The sequence below is a fragment of the Zalophus californianus genome, chromosome 3 (assembly GCF_009762305.2).
Source record: "Zalophus californianus isolate mZalCal1 chromosome 3, mZalCal1.pri.v2, whole genome shotgun sequence".
In the NCBI taxonomy this organism is placed as follows: domain Eukaryota; kingdom Metazoa; phylum Chordata; class Mammalia; order Carnivora; family Otariidae; genus Zalophus; species Zalophus californianus.
The window spans coordinates 38,996,117-39,012,304 of NC_045597.1; the positions used below are offsets into that span (position 1 = coordinate 38,996,117).

The 16,188-nt window shown below is 39.6% G+C and overlaps 1 protein-coding gene across 11 annotated transcripts in view; it reads left to right on the top strand.

Moving 5' to 3' along the window:
* Positions 1-552: 552 nt before the first annotated feature.
* Positions 553-16,188, top strand: part of PCDH9 (protocadherin 9) — a 918,360-nt gene continuing 902,724 nt past the window's right edge. For 9 of the 11 annotated variants that reach the window (XM_027588303.2, XM_027588307.2, XM_027588306.2 and 6 more), the window contains exons 1-3: positions 559-1,099; positions 1,506-1,581; positions 2,317-5,487. In XM_027588303.2, the coding sequence (XP_027444104.1) occupies positions 2,452-5,487 (3,036 nt within the window). In that variant the 5' untranslated portion in view covers positions 559-1,099; positions 1,506-1,581; positions 2,317-2,451. Of the gene's footprint in view, positions 1,100-1,505; positions 1,582-2,316; positions 5,488-16,188 lie in introns of all 11 variants that reach the window. The other 2 variants (XM_027588305.2, XM_027588304.2) reach the window with 2 other exon arrangements.

The following is a 16,188-nucleotide window of genomic DNA, read 5'->3' on the forward strand; positions in this document are numbered from 1 at the left end:
TTTTCATTTTGGCCCCTCCATTAGTACAGACGAGTGCGAAATGTGAGCCCGGAGATGAGCCGTCTCGGCGTCCCCCGTCCGCCCATCGCGGTGCGGGAGGCTCCCCGGATCCTTGCCTGCGCTCCCCGCCAGCCTCCCTCGCCGCCCCGGGTCGTCCCACCACCGGTGCTCCGCCGTTCTCTGCCCCGCGCGGCACACAGCAACCCCCCAGCCCGGCTTGCGCGTCACGAGAGAGGCAGCCGCGCGGGCCTGGGAAGCGCCGGCGTTTCCCTCCCGGGCCGGACCCTGCTGGGCATGCTCAGTGCGCCTCCCGGAACCCGGCTCTCCCGGGGCCAGGATCAGTTCTCCGGGTTTTCGCGGCTGCCGAGGGGGCGCTGAGGAGGGGAAGCTGGGAGACAGTCAGTGCCTTGTTCCTCGCCCCCTCCCTCGCGCCCGGCTGCGGCCGCCCGCACCGCAAGATGCGGGCCAATCAGGGGCCGGGGGCGGGGCTCGGGCAGTCACGCCCTCCCTCTGGGCTTATTGAGAGTTATATCAAGAAATTCAGTTCAGAGAGGAGAGGGAGAAGGAGAGAGGGGCAGAGGAGAAGGGAGAGAGGGAGAGCATGCAAGACAGGAAGGAGCGCTTTAGAGTCTCTGAAGCACGAAAGAGATAACCGATTAGGAATTTTTCAGGCAGCTGTCATCCCGGGGAGCAGCCAGAGAATCACCATCACCCCAACTCCGACGTTTCCTACAAGAAGTTAGAGACTTAAGCAGTATTGACATCGGAGGGAAATGGTATGCTTGATGCTGTGGAAAATACCCCAGAGCTGAAGAAGTGCAACTGGATGTTGTGTGTGTGTTAAATACCAGAAGAGCCCAGACCCCGTGGGTAATAGAGACGAAATGTGGAGAGAATGACTAACGACAAATCTGTGAATTTGTTCTCTGGAGTTGCTAATTTGCCAGCCCGAAGCAACACATTTTACAAGGAGGAGACGTTTTGCTGCTTCTGATTTCTCCCCAAACTGGTGCTACCAGATGCATGGCTTTCTATGTGTTGGAACAAATCATTCTTAACTGCAGCATACCGGGAAAGGGGAAAGGTTGAGGCAACTAACGTAAGTGTAAAGTTTCGCATGTACAATTGTAAATTTTGTGTTTAGATATGTCCTCAATGTGGACGAAAAATGTTTGTAATTGGGTAGCCGGTTGGGGCAGAGCTCACCTACTAGGCTGTATCTGCATCCCTACCTGCATCACTCTGCTGGAACTAATCGCGGGCATCAGCTACCGTGCAGCCTAATGCAGATAAGATTAGAGCCTGGGAACTGACCAGTTCTGCTCAAGTAGGTAGCTGCCTGGAGGCTTGCACCCATTTAAATTGCAGTTAGGGAAGCGTCTAAGCAGAAGCCTTTTTACCTGCTGTTACTGGGTTGCAGTATTTATGTGTGGCAGATGTTACTAATATTATAACCAGGGATCAGGGTTAAGAAACTGCATTTTTTCCCTCTCTTTTATGCTCAGTAGAAAATATTGTGCTGTTACATGGAAATGTTAGCTGCGTTTGACTTACATCTCAACACTCTCTTCCACATCTAGGGTAAGGAATCCTGCTTTATACATTTTTAAAAGTTTTAGTGTGTTTCTTAATCCAAATGGGGAGAATTTGGCAATATGGAGAAATGAGAGCAAGGTCTGGGCAGGAAATTTGAAGTCTTGGTATTGTGCTTTTAGGCAATGAGGATATGTAGTGGCCGGTGACTATTGCTTCTGATGCTGCAGCAGCATGTCCGGATGCTTGTTTCCCAGTAAGATTGGGTTAGAAGGCAGTTAAAGAACTGGGAGGAAAGAAAAAGATAGTCTTTTTAGACGAAAGAGATGACTCAGTGTAGCAGAGAAGAAAACATCACATTTGACATGTGACAAAGCAATTAGCAGGAACCATAGCTAAATACTTAGCGTTTTTCACTTGCACCTAAAAAAACTAAGGGAGGTGGGTTGGAAGCCAGGAGGCGGGGAAGACAGGGGGAGGGGAAGAAGAGAACACAAGAATGCATGTTTTGAATTAAACAGTGTCCTGAAAAAACCAGTGTGGGTGAATACAGGTAAAAATAGCAGCTGTCCTTAATTCAAAAGTAGATTAATTTCATTTTCTCTGGGCAAATGCAACAAGCAGTGGATATTTAGTGTTTTCATCCACAGAGTTAACTTGCAAACAGTGGCAGAGCAAACTGCCATGTTTACTAATATGCAGTGGAAAATGTGTTGTGATATTTCATGACTGTGTGTTTTTGTTTACTGAAGTATAATATTGTCTATATGATTGTGTTGACAGTGGCTGTCTCCAAATAAGCGATGAGATGTAATGCATCCTCCAGTCCATGCACACTTCCTCTTGCAATTCGTGCATCATTCCTCAGTGGAAACCATTAAACCCTAAAATCTGGGAAAAGAAAATAAGTACATTATCATGGACCTGAGGGATTTTTACCTGTTGGCTGCTCTGATTGCCTGTTTAAGGCTGGATTCCGCAATAGCTCAAGAACTTATTTACACTATTAGAGAGGAACTGCCTGAAAATGTGCCCATAGGAAACATACCAAAGGATCTGAACATTTCTCACATCAATGCTGCCACGGGGACCAGTGCCAGCCTCGTCTACAGACTGGTTTCTAAAGCTGGGGATGCCCCTTTGGTGAAAGTATCCAGTAGCACTGGGGAAATTTTCACAACCTCCAATAGAATAGACAGAGAAAAACTCTGTGCTGGAGCCTCTTATGCTGAGGAGAATGAGTGTTTCTTTGAACTTGAGGTAGTGATCCTCCCCAATGATTTTTTCAGGCTGATCAAAATAAAAATAATTGTCAAGGATACCAATGATAATGCCCCCATGTTTCCATCTCCTGTCATCAATATTTCCATTCCAGAAAACACTTTGATCAACAGCCGCTTTCCAATTCCATCGGCAACAGATCCTGATACAGGCTTCAATGGTGTACAGCACTATGAATTGCTAAATGGGCAGAGTGTTTTTGGGCTGGATATCGTGGAAACTCCGGAGGGAGAGAAGTGGCCACAATTGATTGTTCAGCAAAACTTGGACAGAGAACAGAAAGATACCTATGTGATGAAAATCAAAGTAGAGGATGGAGGCACTCCACAGAAATCCAGCACGGCCATACTGCAGGTCACAGTAAGTGATGTAAATGACAACAGGCCAGTGTTTAAAGAGGGTCAAGTGGAGGTGCACATTCCAGAGAATGCTCCTGTAGGCACCTCTGTAATTCAGCTCCATGCCACTGATGCAGATATAGGCAGTAATGCTGAAATCCGGTACATTTTTGGTGCCCAGGTCGCCCCTGCAACCAAAAGACTCTTTGCTTTAAATAATACTACTGGGCTGATTACAGTTCAGAGGTCCTTAGATCGAGAGGAGACAGCCATTCACAAAGTGACAGTGCTGGCTAGTGATGGCAGCTCCACCCCCGCTCGAGCAACGGTTACCATCAATGTCACTGATGTCAATGATAACCCTCCTAACATAGACCTCAGGTACATCATAAGTCCCATAAATGGCACAGTGTATTTATCTGAGAAAGACCCTGTCAATACAAAGATTGCCCTAATTACAGTTTCAGATAAGGACACAGATGTGAATGGCAAAGTGATCTGTTTTATTGAAAGAGAGGTCCCATTTCATTTGAAGGCAGTGTACGACAACCAATATTTGTTAGAGACCTCCTCTTTGTTGGACTATGAGGGCACCAAAGAATTCAGCTTTAAAATTGTGGCCTCCGATTCCGGGAAGCCCAGTTTAAATCAGACTGCCCTGGTAAGGGTTAAGCTTGAGGACGAAAATGACAACCCACCAATTTTCAACCAGCCTGTAATTGAGCTGTCAGTTTCTGAAAACAACCGACGTGGGTTATACTTAACAACTATTAGTGCTACAGATGAAGACAGTGGGAAAAATGCGGACATTGTTTATCAGCTTGGGCCGAATGCCTCCTTCTTTGATCTGGACCGAAAGACAGGAGTTTTGACAGCCTCCAGAGTCTTTGACAGAGAAGAACAAGAACGATTCATTTTTACAGTAACTGCCAGGGACAATGGGACCCCTCCCCTCCAAAGCCAAGCGGCTGTGATAGTTACTGTTCTGGATGAGAATGACAATAGCCCCAAGTTTACTCATAATCATTTTCAATTTTTTGTGTCTGAGAATCTGCCAAAGTATAGTACTGTGGGGGTAATCACAGTGACAGATGCAGATGCTGGAGAGAATAAAGCTGTGACTCTTTCCATTCTAAATGACAATGATAATTTTGTGTTGGATCCCTATTCTGGAGTCATAAAGTCAAATGTCTCATTTGATAGAGAGCAGCAGAGTTCCTATACTTTTGATGTCAAAGCCACTGACGGAGGACAACCACCCCGCTCCTCTACTGCAAAAGTCACCATCAATGTCATGGACGTCAATGACAATAGCCCTGTTGTCATTTCTCCACCTTCCAACACTTCTTTCAAGTTGGTGCCCCTCTCGGCCATTCCTGGCTCTGTGGTAGCAGAAGTTTTTGCAGTGGACATTGACACTGGGATGAATGCTGAACTGAAGTATACAATTGTGAGTGGGAACAACAAAGGCTTGTTTCGGATTGATCCAGTAACAGGTAACATCACTCTGGAAGAAAAGCCGGCACCCACTGACGTGGGTTTGCACCGTCTGGTGGTCAACATAAGTGACCTGGGGTACCCGAAGTCTCTGCACACGCTTGTGCTTGTTTTTCTCTACGTTAACGACACTGCTGGGAATGCCTCCTATATCTATGACTTGATTCGCAGGACTATGGAGACCCCACTGGACAGGAACATAGGGGACAGTAGCCAACCCTATCAAAACGAAGACTATCTCACCATCATGATTGCCATTGTTGCAGGTGCCATGGTGGTCATAGTCGTGATCTTCATCACCGTCCTGGTGCGCTGTCGCCATGCATCCCGGTTCAAAGCAGCTCAGAGGAGCAAGCAAGGTGCTGAATGGATGTCCCCAAACCAGGAGAACAAACAAAACAAGAAAAAAAAAAGGAAGAAAAGAAAGTCTCCCAAGAGCTCTCTTTTGAACTTTGTTACAATCGAAGAGTCCAAACCTGATGATGCAGTTCACGAACCTATCAATGGGACCATAAGCCTGCCGGCTGAGCTGGAGGAGCAAAGTATAGGAAGATTTGACTGGGGCCCAGCCCCTCCAACAACCTTCAAGCCTAACAGCCCTGACCTGGCCAAGCACTACAAATCGGCTTCTCCACAGCCTGCTTTTCATCTTAAACCAGACACTCCAGTTTCCGTGAAAAAGCATCATGTGATTCAGGAACTCCCTTTGGACAACACCTTTGTCGGGGGTTGTGACACCCTTTCCAAACGCTCTTCCACTAGTTCAGATCACTTCAGTGCCTCAGAGTGCAGTTCCCAAGGAGGCTTCAAGACAAAGGGCCCCTTACACACCAGACAGGTAAACGAGCACTTTTACTGGTCTATAAGTACTGCATACAAGTGCCCAGTCAACCAGTATTAACGTGCCAGTGTGTCTCTTGTTTTGGTCTAACTTTAGCTTAGTGTGAAAGAGGGAAAAAAAAAACTTGACCCCTTTTCTGTTCCTCTGGGGCTCAGTCAAGAATTTTTAGAACAGCTTTGAAATTTCTGAGTTCTGAGAATTATCTAACCTCCCAGTTTCCTTCAAATGGCAAAAGATGAAAAGAGGAAATAATTCCAAAAATGTCCCAAGATAATGTTTGCTGAAGAAGAAAACCTGTCCCGATATGCCAAATTCTGCTCCTGGGGTTTCCAAATTGACTGCTTCAAGATTTCCACATTACCTTTTGATCTAAAAAGTCACCTTCAAATCCCAAGTTTTAAATGACGTTTGAAGGTCTGACCGTAATTATTTTGGAGCTGTGGTTGCTAAAGGGGTTAATTTTTTTTTAGTCTCTAAACGAGATGGTAGATTATTAAATGTACATCAGCTGTGAAGCACATGATTGTCGATAGATTGCAACGAAGCCATATAGGAAGCCTTCTCTTTGATTTCAGATGATTTTATTGTAATATAGTAAATTGGGTATTGAATAGAAAGGTTGGCAAATTGTCCATAATGGCCAAAGTACTCTTTCAAGAAAAAAAAATAGAAGGAATGCTTTCTCCCTGATATAACCAATTTATACAGAAAAGAATGAATCCATTGTAAATATTCTCCCATCTTAGTAATGCATAAGTGATCTGTCATAACTCATTTTAAACTGTGAAATATGCCATATGAAGAGGGATTAAGAGGCTGAGAAACTCATATTTCAACCAAATCCAGAATTAGTTTTTCTTAGGTCTAATAATTCCTTGTTAATAAAGATTTAAATGCAGCTCTGTCTAATTTATTTCACTGGTGCTTGTCTATTGCCATGAAATTTGAGTGTCAGTAATAGCCCTGTAGATGGCACTAGGGTATCATGTCGTTTGTGCTGGCCAGGTGCCAAGCCCGCAGTAGCAAGGAGACGGGGGGAGGGAAGGATCAAGCTGGTGCTACAGCCAAAGATACCTTTTATTTAATGACAGTTGCTCTGGAGCAGCCAGCATTTAAATTCATTTGCTTGCTCTTTTGCGATTAGTTCTCACCACACTAACTTTCTAGGATTTCGCAATCCAAGTGCTATCCTTGTTGGTATTGTTGGTATTGAATCCACCCATGGTGATGGCCCGTCTGAATTTGTTGAAGATAAGGAACATACAGATTTCAGAAAATCAAGGAAAGCAAAATAAATTTGCAGGATAAGTACTGACAGTTGTTGATTAGTGTTTGAAAACTCAAGAGTTTTTCCTTTGTTATTTCGGGGGTGGGGTGAGATAGAATGTTTTATTGAAACTCTATTTCCCTCTTATAATCTAGTGTTTATTGCTCTGGAGTGACTTTAAGGTTTGGTGGTAATAGATATTTATAAAAATAATTTCGACAATGAATCACATAGATATTCCCAGAACAGTAGGCATAATGCCTATGATTATCCCACTATAATCTCCACTTTTTAAAAGTGAAAGATTAGATACCTAGAGCATTTTAAAAGTACACATACTTAGAGCTTGAATGCACAGAAGGAAAGGAATTAAAATAAGTCCATATAGAAATTCTAGAGGAGAATATGAAGTTACTCCATAGAAGTTCAAGTTGGAAGGATGTATTTTTATGTTAACTTCCTCAGCGTCTTAAGAGAGGTTGGTGTTTTAAAATTTAGAAAATTTCCGAGCTTAGCAAAGGTTTATGAAAGTTGGTAAATAGTTAATCATGTAAAGTAATTTATGAAGCTGAATATGAAGTTGCTATTAATGAAAAGAAAGAAAATGGCTTCTTTTTAATTTACTTTTAATGTGATGGTCACTCACAATATACTGAGACTTTATGATTTGCATGATAACTTGGAAAAAAGCTAACATGAATGAAAGTTTTCACATAAATTCTGAAATTTGTTTTCCAAAGGAAGAGACTGATGTTCTTCTGACATCCTCTTTCTTTTGATGTAAACGTGGTGTGTATTAGCATTGACGTGCAGACCCACTTCTTCTGACTTCTCTGCAAGAGTTGAAACTATATGTAGTACAGTGACATAAATGTTAAGTGCATTTCAGCAAATTATGGAAAAGATACTTTGTTGAGGCTTAGTCATAAGAATATTTGTATGATGTAATCTTTAAAATAGGATGCTGACTAATTCTCTAACTGGAACTAAAGTGCATTTTAGACATTCCTTGAGACCATGTGTCACTGTGCAGTTCTCACTGTAGGCATTTTGATGTTCAGACGTAGCTATAATTCACTATTATGATAAAGAGCTATTGAAATGGCTTTGCTTATACCTTTTAGAAGTTTTCATGCTGAGAAAGAAAAATTGCAGTGTTGGAGAAAAGGAATATTGGAAGTAAGGAGAAGTGATGGTGATAGCAAGATGTACAATTTTAGTATAGAAGAGGCATATTTTCTATGAATGAAGAACACAAATTATATACTATCCTTTTAGTTTTCCTTTTTTAACTGAACCACATGAATGTTATCTGAAGATGTTCTAGTTAAGCTAAAATAAAAATTCTTTTTTTAGCTCCTTCACTTCAACTAGTGGCTTTTATACAAAATGTGCTCCTGAAGCTACATGATTTTGAAAAAGTAGGGTTTATTACAACAAAAGCTTTCAAAGGAATTAATAAACATATAATCTGTGAAGATTTTTAGGTGAGTGGGCACAGATTGCTGTTAACAGGAATACCTTTTCACTTAATGGTGCTAGGTGATGTGTGAGTAAAATTCAAGACTCCTGAGTAAAGCGTTTAAGTATCTTTAATTTGCATCATCTATACAAGGAAAACATGTCTGACTCTTACACCATGAGTTTGCTTATAGTGCACTGGTTCTTATTTTGTCTTCTATTCCCCTGCTGTTTTGCCCTGTGTGACCCTGCAGAGAACATTGGAAACCCCATTCCTCATCCACTCTATTTTGCTAAGTTCTCATTTTCCTCGAATATAACAAGTCAGTCATTGGATTTTCCACAAATTATTTTGCATGAATTTTTGGAAGTATCCTTAAGCCTTCACAGATTGAGGGAAATGTCCCTTAAAAAAAAAAAGGCAAGGTCATGTCGATATTTATTCACAAATAAGCAGAGTTCACTATTAAGAGGATGACAACATCAATTCCAGTAGGGCTTTAAGTGATAAAGCTCATTGGTGTATTTTTCTAAAAGGAAAATATATTCTTAATGGACTTAATATAAAGACTTTTATAATGCCTGATATTAAGTTTCTAAATTTTAGGGTGTCTCAGAATCACCTGGAGGGTTTCTTAAAACATGGGTTGTTGGAGCTCTCTCCCAGAGGTTCTGATTCAGTGCCATTGGGTTGGCCCCCAGGGGCACTGAAATTTTACACTGCTGACAAGATCCTGGGCCATGATGCTGCTAGTCCAGGAACCATACTTTGAGAACCACTGCCTCAGCATGTTGGAGTCAGAAACATCAGCTCCTTTCCCTTTCAGATGATCATTTCCAGAGTACCTGCTTGTGCACAGCCCAGCTCTCCGCTCGCTTACTGACAGCCGGTTTATTGTAGCTGGAGGGGCTTTACAGAAAGCTGTTTATTGCTATTTCCCAACCCGGTTGACAGCATTTGGGGAATTAATTTTCTTGGCCCCAGTGTGCTTTTTGCAGGGTATGAATGAAAATGTTTTTGTTTTTGTTTTTGTTTAAGTGACCTATTTACATTTGACAACTTCTTCCAATAATAAAACAATCTGTGAGAGATGTAGTAGAGTTTGGTGCTGGGTCAGCAGTCATGTTTAATTTTCTAAATGAAATGCTTGTTTTAGAGTTTAAACATCCTGACTTTAACTGTTCACAATTTGAGAGTATTGGCTCATATATACATCTGTGTATATATTGAAGAAATTAGACATTGAAAATGAGTGTGCATGCTATACCCAAGTGTATACATGTACTGTGTAAAGGGAGTTGCTTCTATTCCCAGTCATTTAGAGATACTATACTACATTTATGATTACTTTTCATTTTTGAGGAATCCCACTGCAACCGCTAAAATGCTATGTCATGTAAAATGCGTGAAGCAGTCATAGAATTGCTGTTTAGGAGGGTGGAAAAAAAATGCAATTGAGAGTGAAGGGAGCAAATCTCAACTAATGTGGGGCTAGTAAAAAACTTTAAGAAACTTTACTAAATTTTGCAGTATATTGTTGACAGTTGAACACGGGTGGCATGTGGAGAAAAATTGCTCCCCCAGATGCAAACTATATTTAAAGTGTTGTCAGTGCGATTTTTATTTCTACTCCTGCCCTTTGGATAAGTGCCCTATGATCATGAAGTCAGTTATGAGGCAAAGGATACCCAGACCCCTGGATTGATTTAGGAATTTGAAGTGAGGATGGACAATCTATTCAAACTGGCTACCTTTCCTCTTGGATTTGTGAGACAAATGCTTGATTTTTTTTCAACTTCATACAGCCAAGCTATAAAATTCAAGGTGCATTTTAGTATTCATTGCTAATAACCTTAAGGAGAGTAAAAATAAAAGTTGCCACTGTATTAAGCATAGACGTGTCTTCTGATTACTGAATATGTGCTAACATCGAGAAAACAACTTCTGTAGTTAAAATATTATCTCCTAAATTTTGCAATTATTTCTATATATAGAAACACTCTAAACTGATGTTCCTTCCCTTAGTTTCAAATGATTCATCCTTATGGTGTCACAGAACCGGCTTTAGCATCATTAAAATTACCTTGCAAGTATTGCACTTGTGATAATGTGTTATATTCTTATGGTATATGCAGTCTTATTAAATATTTTGAGCTATAATGCATCTTCTCATAATAGCACAAATTAAAATATATGTGAAATAGTAAAACAGAATTTAGATTTAATGAAAAACCTCAAACCTAAAATCACATTTCCTCAGAACTAATTGTGAATTAGTTTGACTCTTGAACTTTCATTTTTCATGTTGACATAAATGACATGTGTGTAAACCATGCCCAAAATATTAGAAATGGCCTCTTACTGAATTATTTTTCATATTACATTATCTTACATGACAGTACTGAGGTATGAAAGTGAGAGCTGTAAATTATTTTCTCAGAAGCTCTGTTTCCACAGTTTTATTTTGTTATTCAGATTTTTTGATTTCCAGTTGTTTATTTGGTTGGGGGGGAATGCAGAAATCCCCCAAATGCTAAAAACTGCAGTGGTTGTGTTGGTCTAGCAGTACCAGATTGAGTGTTTTTAGGATCGAGGGCCATGTCAACTGTACTGATCTGTTTAAGTACTTTCTCAGGTTGACTCTGTCAGAGTTGAACTCTTAGCTTGTGTATTGTTACAGACCAAAACACAACTGAGTTTGGTGGATTATTTACCACATTCACTTAAAATCCCTGCAGTAAGCATTCTCTGAATTTAGGGTAGTGTCTTCTCTGAATTTAGGATGGTGTTTTCTTGATGGAGGTCCTTTATTCAAACTAGTCTCTTGCTAATATTAACGAATCAGTTAATATCTTATATAGTCAATGTAGTTGGAAACTAAGAATTATTTAACATGGATTTTTAAATTTTGGATTTCTGGACAGCTGACTTTATGTTTAGTATTTTTTCCAGAATTTTACATACCAGGGCCCTAAAATTTGCTAGGTTTTTTTGTTTGTTTGTTTGTTTTGTTTTTTGTTTTTTTTTTAAATACGACTCTCCAATCACAGGCCAGCTGTTAGTGAGAATTTGGGACTGCAAGTCAGCAAGGGGCTTACCCTGAAGTTTTCAGTATCTGGAGGCATAGGAGTTCAATAACTCATGTTGCTAAGGTGATACATCCTTTATAATAGTTAAGACCCCCCAAATCTGCATCAGATCATGGAGGAAAATCCAAATCTGGAAAGAAGATCTCACATGGAAAGACTCTGCTGTTTAAGATTTCGTCAGTTACTTCAGATAGCTGTTCAATCTGTCAAACATTTCATTTGGAAAGGAACACATGCTTCTTACCTTTGTTTGATACAAACCTATTGGGCTGTCAGTCATCAGAAACATAGAACAAGAAAGACATATTCCTATGATTGACATTTTGGTTTTGATTTATGTTCTTTTTTCCCTAAGCCAAGATTGATTAAAATGGAAATCCCTAAGTAAAACAACGACCCTTCCTTAACGGTAAAGAGCGATGGTGGGAACAAGCTGGGAAAACAACCCATATTTAATTTCTCCCTCACAGTTCTGTCCTCTAGGCACTTTGTATCCATCCTATAGACGAGAACGGTAGCAGAATTAGTAGAATGTTCCGAGCCATAATATGACTTCAAGGCATTCAGAACTTGAAGTCATTCATTAGGGTTGTGTTTTTACATACTTATCCATTATTTAAATGGCATGTGAAAATATTTCCCCTGATCTTTAACAGTCTGATTGATTACAGCACCATCAACACATATCACATTTAAAATGATGGACTTGGGACCACCTGTACAGTTGGGGGTGGTGGAGTTTATAAGCACCATCTTTGAGGCATATTTGATTAATTCTTCCTAGTCGTTTTATGCTCATTATTCTGGAATTCCTTGAGAAAACAAGTGAAATTAACTTACCTTTTCTTAAAAGGAGCCTATGACAGCCTCACCACTCATTACTTTTTACAGATTTTTAAACTATATGGGCTGCAGGGAGATGGAAATTTGGTCCATTTCACCATGTTTGTATAATATCTTATATTTGAACATTCTTCCATTGCTTGTCTTTCTATCTGACCATCTCTGCCTTTTAGTATTACACTGCTTGTGAATATCCAGTCTCTGGCCTTTTTCAGTCTGTTAGCAGTTGATTAAGAAATACTCTAATCCCTTCCAGGATATTGAGAAACTAATGGATTGCAGAGTATTTGGGTCTTTAAGCTTCCATTGTAAATGGTATGAAGAATTGTCATTGAGCTGATATTTGCATATATCTCTCCCAGTGCTAGTTACTTTGCCTCCTTTTTGTCCTCCTAATCTTCAGCTTTCATTCTAAGAATATTTATTTTGGTTGGAAATAAGCATGCCAGTGATAGAAATTTGGGATTCACCTCCAAATGAATGCCATCACAGACAGGGAAGTTCTGGCACATTTTGCATAGATCTGTATGAACACAGTGAACCCTTCATAAGCTCTTAGATTGCAGGAAATCAGTGCTGAAAATTAAGTGGGGTTTTAAAGATTTGCAAAGTAGAGAGCTTTGTATAATGCTGGTATTGCAGGTGCCTATTAAATATGAAGTAAAGGCTTTGTAATACAACTAGCTAATACATTTCCCTCCACATTAGAGTGATTTATTGCCTAGAGTATTAGTCTTGCCTATTTTTTTTTTCCAAATGTAGAAACTCTGGAAGTGTCTGAAAGAATAAAAATCCCAAACACATGCCTTAGAATAGGCAGATTTGCTTTTTGATGAATCTAAGTGATTCCAAGTGGACAGTGCAGGCCTGCTCACACTTACCTTCGGGACCTCCAATGCCCGTGATCTGGCTTGCAACTGTGCCTGAGAAGAAGCTCGCAGTTGTGTGTGTAGATTCTCCTCTAAACGTAAATCAGATTAAAACCCTAGGTATCTATGCAACTATAGCATTACCATAATGAAGAGGGCTGGCTACTAGGTGAGTGCTTTGATCCTCATAGGAACTGATACTGAAACATTTCTCAAGCTGTATTTTTGGCATTCATCTTTGCTCCATTTGTAAATAGTGTGTATTTGTAGCACAGCATCTCATTCCAGACATACGTGCATTTCAGTATATTTACCTTCATGACAGTGTTCAGTAAAATGCCTTGCAGTTCTTTAATACTTAATGTCTTTCGCCCTGTTAGATATAAATCAGAGGAAATAGCCACGCATATTTTTAAAAGATTTTTACAAATCCTATACTTTTGCCTACTAGAAAGAGCATAGAACCCATGTGCAGTCCACAGTAGGTATAGTGGACTTGCTGAGAATCATCATAGATGATTCATTTTTAAAACAAAAGAGTTTTTGTGCAAGACAATAGCAACCGCGATTCAGTGAATGAGGTTTTTTTCCTCATTAAACAAACCTCAGTATGGAGAAGGATGGAAACACAAAAGGATATATAAAATGAAACCATATCTTTTATAGGAAGAAAATGTCTTCTGCTGACAGTAGTTCCATAGTAGATCTTTTCTTTGGGGAAAAAAAAAAAATACTGGTGCTTTTTTGGATTCGGAGGATGCAACCAATCTGTGCCTCTGTGTGATAGTGGCTGCATGCTGAGGACTTTCAAAAACACGGCTACATAGGATTCTGCAGGAAACTTTTCGTAGAAGGGGCAAGTGACAAATGGAGACAAAATGGAGTGAGTTCTGAGTTGTGAGTTGATGTCCTCCTGTGTCATATATTCATGTCATTGAACCAATTTTCACATTGGAAGCCTAGAATCACAATAGCCTTCCTTCTGTCTGTCAGCTGTGAACACACCTGTACTGGCGACTTTTCTTTGCTCCGTTTCTTGTCATTCACTAGGTGGATTATATTCACTTATGTTCCTTGATATACATCTGTTTTCTTAAGTTTCTAGATAGATTTTAAAATGATGCAGAATTATTTCTACATGTCTATTCTGCACGTCTGTATATTTTGCTTAAGAACATCCATAAAGTATCAACACACCCACAACATGTCCTTTCTTCCTAGAAATAGAAAATCTCTCCAGTTTTCCTTTGCGATTTTTTAAATCGAGTTTTTCTTACTGATAAACACCTTCAAGGTGAAGAAATAATGTTAAATTTAACTGTATGGATTAATGTTTCAATGCATTCCCAATCTTCAAATTTCCAACATAAAAAAGATGTTAGAATCTTTATAAAAATAAATTCTCTTTTTGCTGCAGAATTGAGATGAGTATCAAAATTACATTAAGTTGTAGTAAAAACAGACACAGTCTTTAGGATATTTTAGTTTGACGTGAGCTTATTCTTAGTCTTGACAGCAAAATCTTCTGCCAAGCAGTGACGGCAAAATATGTTGAATTCATTGATTGATTTTTAAACATGGTAATAAGTAAGCAAAAGCATTTTGACACCTCAAATCTCTGTTTTAGACAATTAAATTCTGCTTTCGCTAAGGTTATTGACTTCTGGTTGATACTGGAAGCAACACTCCTCAGGGTTTAAACTATTCCTGTAGGACCATCTGTTATTGGCAAGGCTGTGCATCCTCTCCAGCCAATGCAGTATCAACCCCAGGCATATATTCAGGATTGTTCAAAACCCAGCCCTGGTTCCTCATGATCCCTCGGTCTCCAGTGGTAACTCAGTTAAGTCAAATACTGGTATATTGTAATTGAAGGCTTAATAATGAAGGTGACTGTAAGACAGTTCCTTAAAGTAAGAGGCTGTATCTTAGTTACCTTTGTATTTCCAAGACCAAATCTACAACAATGCCTAAGAGTGAACTTTGTAAGCATTCTGCAAATGTTGACCTAAGTGGAGAGATAAGCTGATATTGGAATCAGACTTTATATATGTATAACAGTTCCATTGATTGAATCCCCATAACCGTATAAAGAAGACTTTCCATTCTTACTCAGCTAATGTAGAAACTGGGATTCAGAAAATATTTTTTTTTCAAGTCACATGGCTGAAGTCAATGGCTTTTATTTCCAGTCTAGAACCCTACCTTTACACTGATATTTCTTCCGCATGTGTGGCCTACTTTTACTTGTAAAACACTATTTTTAGGCTAGATATAAGTTTGAAACATTTTCCTCATTAGGGACATATTTTTGTTGGAAAGGATTGCAACACATTTATAGATTTAAAAAATATATATATTACGAGGCAACTCAGTGCACCCAAAATTGTTCTTCACAAGTTACCTCCCAGTAAACTAACTTTAGATTGCATTAAAATGTGGTAAGCCTATGACGCACAAAAGCTCATCTGTATCCATTGTTGCTGTGACAGAGGCCAAAGTGAATAAAGTACATAAGGAGAGAGTGAATGGTTGGTTTCAGCTGCTGTCCATATTTTCCTCTATACCATCTGCGGCCTGATGAGAAAAGCTCTAATTTAAAGAATTTTTTGTGGCTGAGGGGTCGCCATGCGACTCCAATCTAAGAAATTATGGTCTCCTTGGCACCCCTCCGTTCATATTTCTGGAGGTCTAACTTAACCTACAGTCGTATAGATGAGCTAGAATAGACCATCTTAGACTCTGCATTTTACCATTTTGATTTTTTAACAGTGAAGTACAGTTAACACCTTTATATCATTTATCAGTGTCTTGACTCAGTGGTTTCTGCATGTAGATCAGAGAGAAGCAGAAATTTAGAAAACTGCCAAACTGCTGATTCTGATGGACATAAATATTCTCCTGTCACATAATCAGATATCTCTGGTTTCCCTCTTCTCCCTCATTTCTTCCACACCACTATGTCTGCCCATCATAATACCTTTATATATACCTTTATATAATAACTTTATATATATATTTATATATATATGGATGTAATGGGAAAAGAAAAGATGAACTAAATAAACAGGATCAGATTCCTTTTTTTTTAAAGATTTTATTTAGTATCCACTATAGGAAATGTAACATGGTTGAGAGAGAGAGAGAGAGAGAGAGAGAGAGAGCACA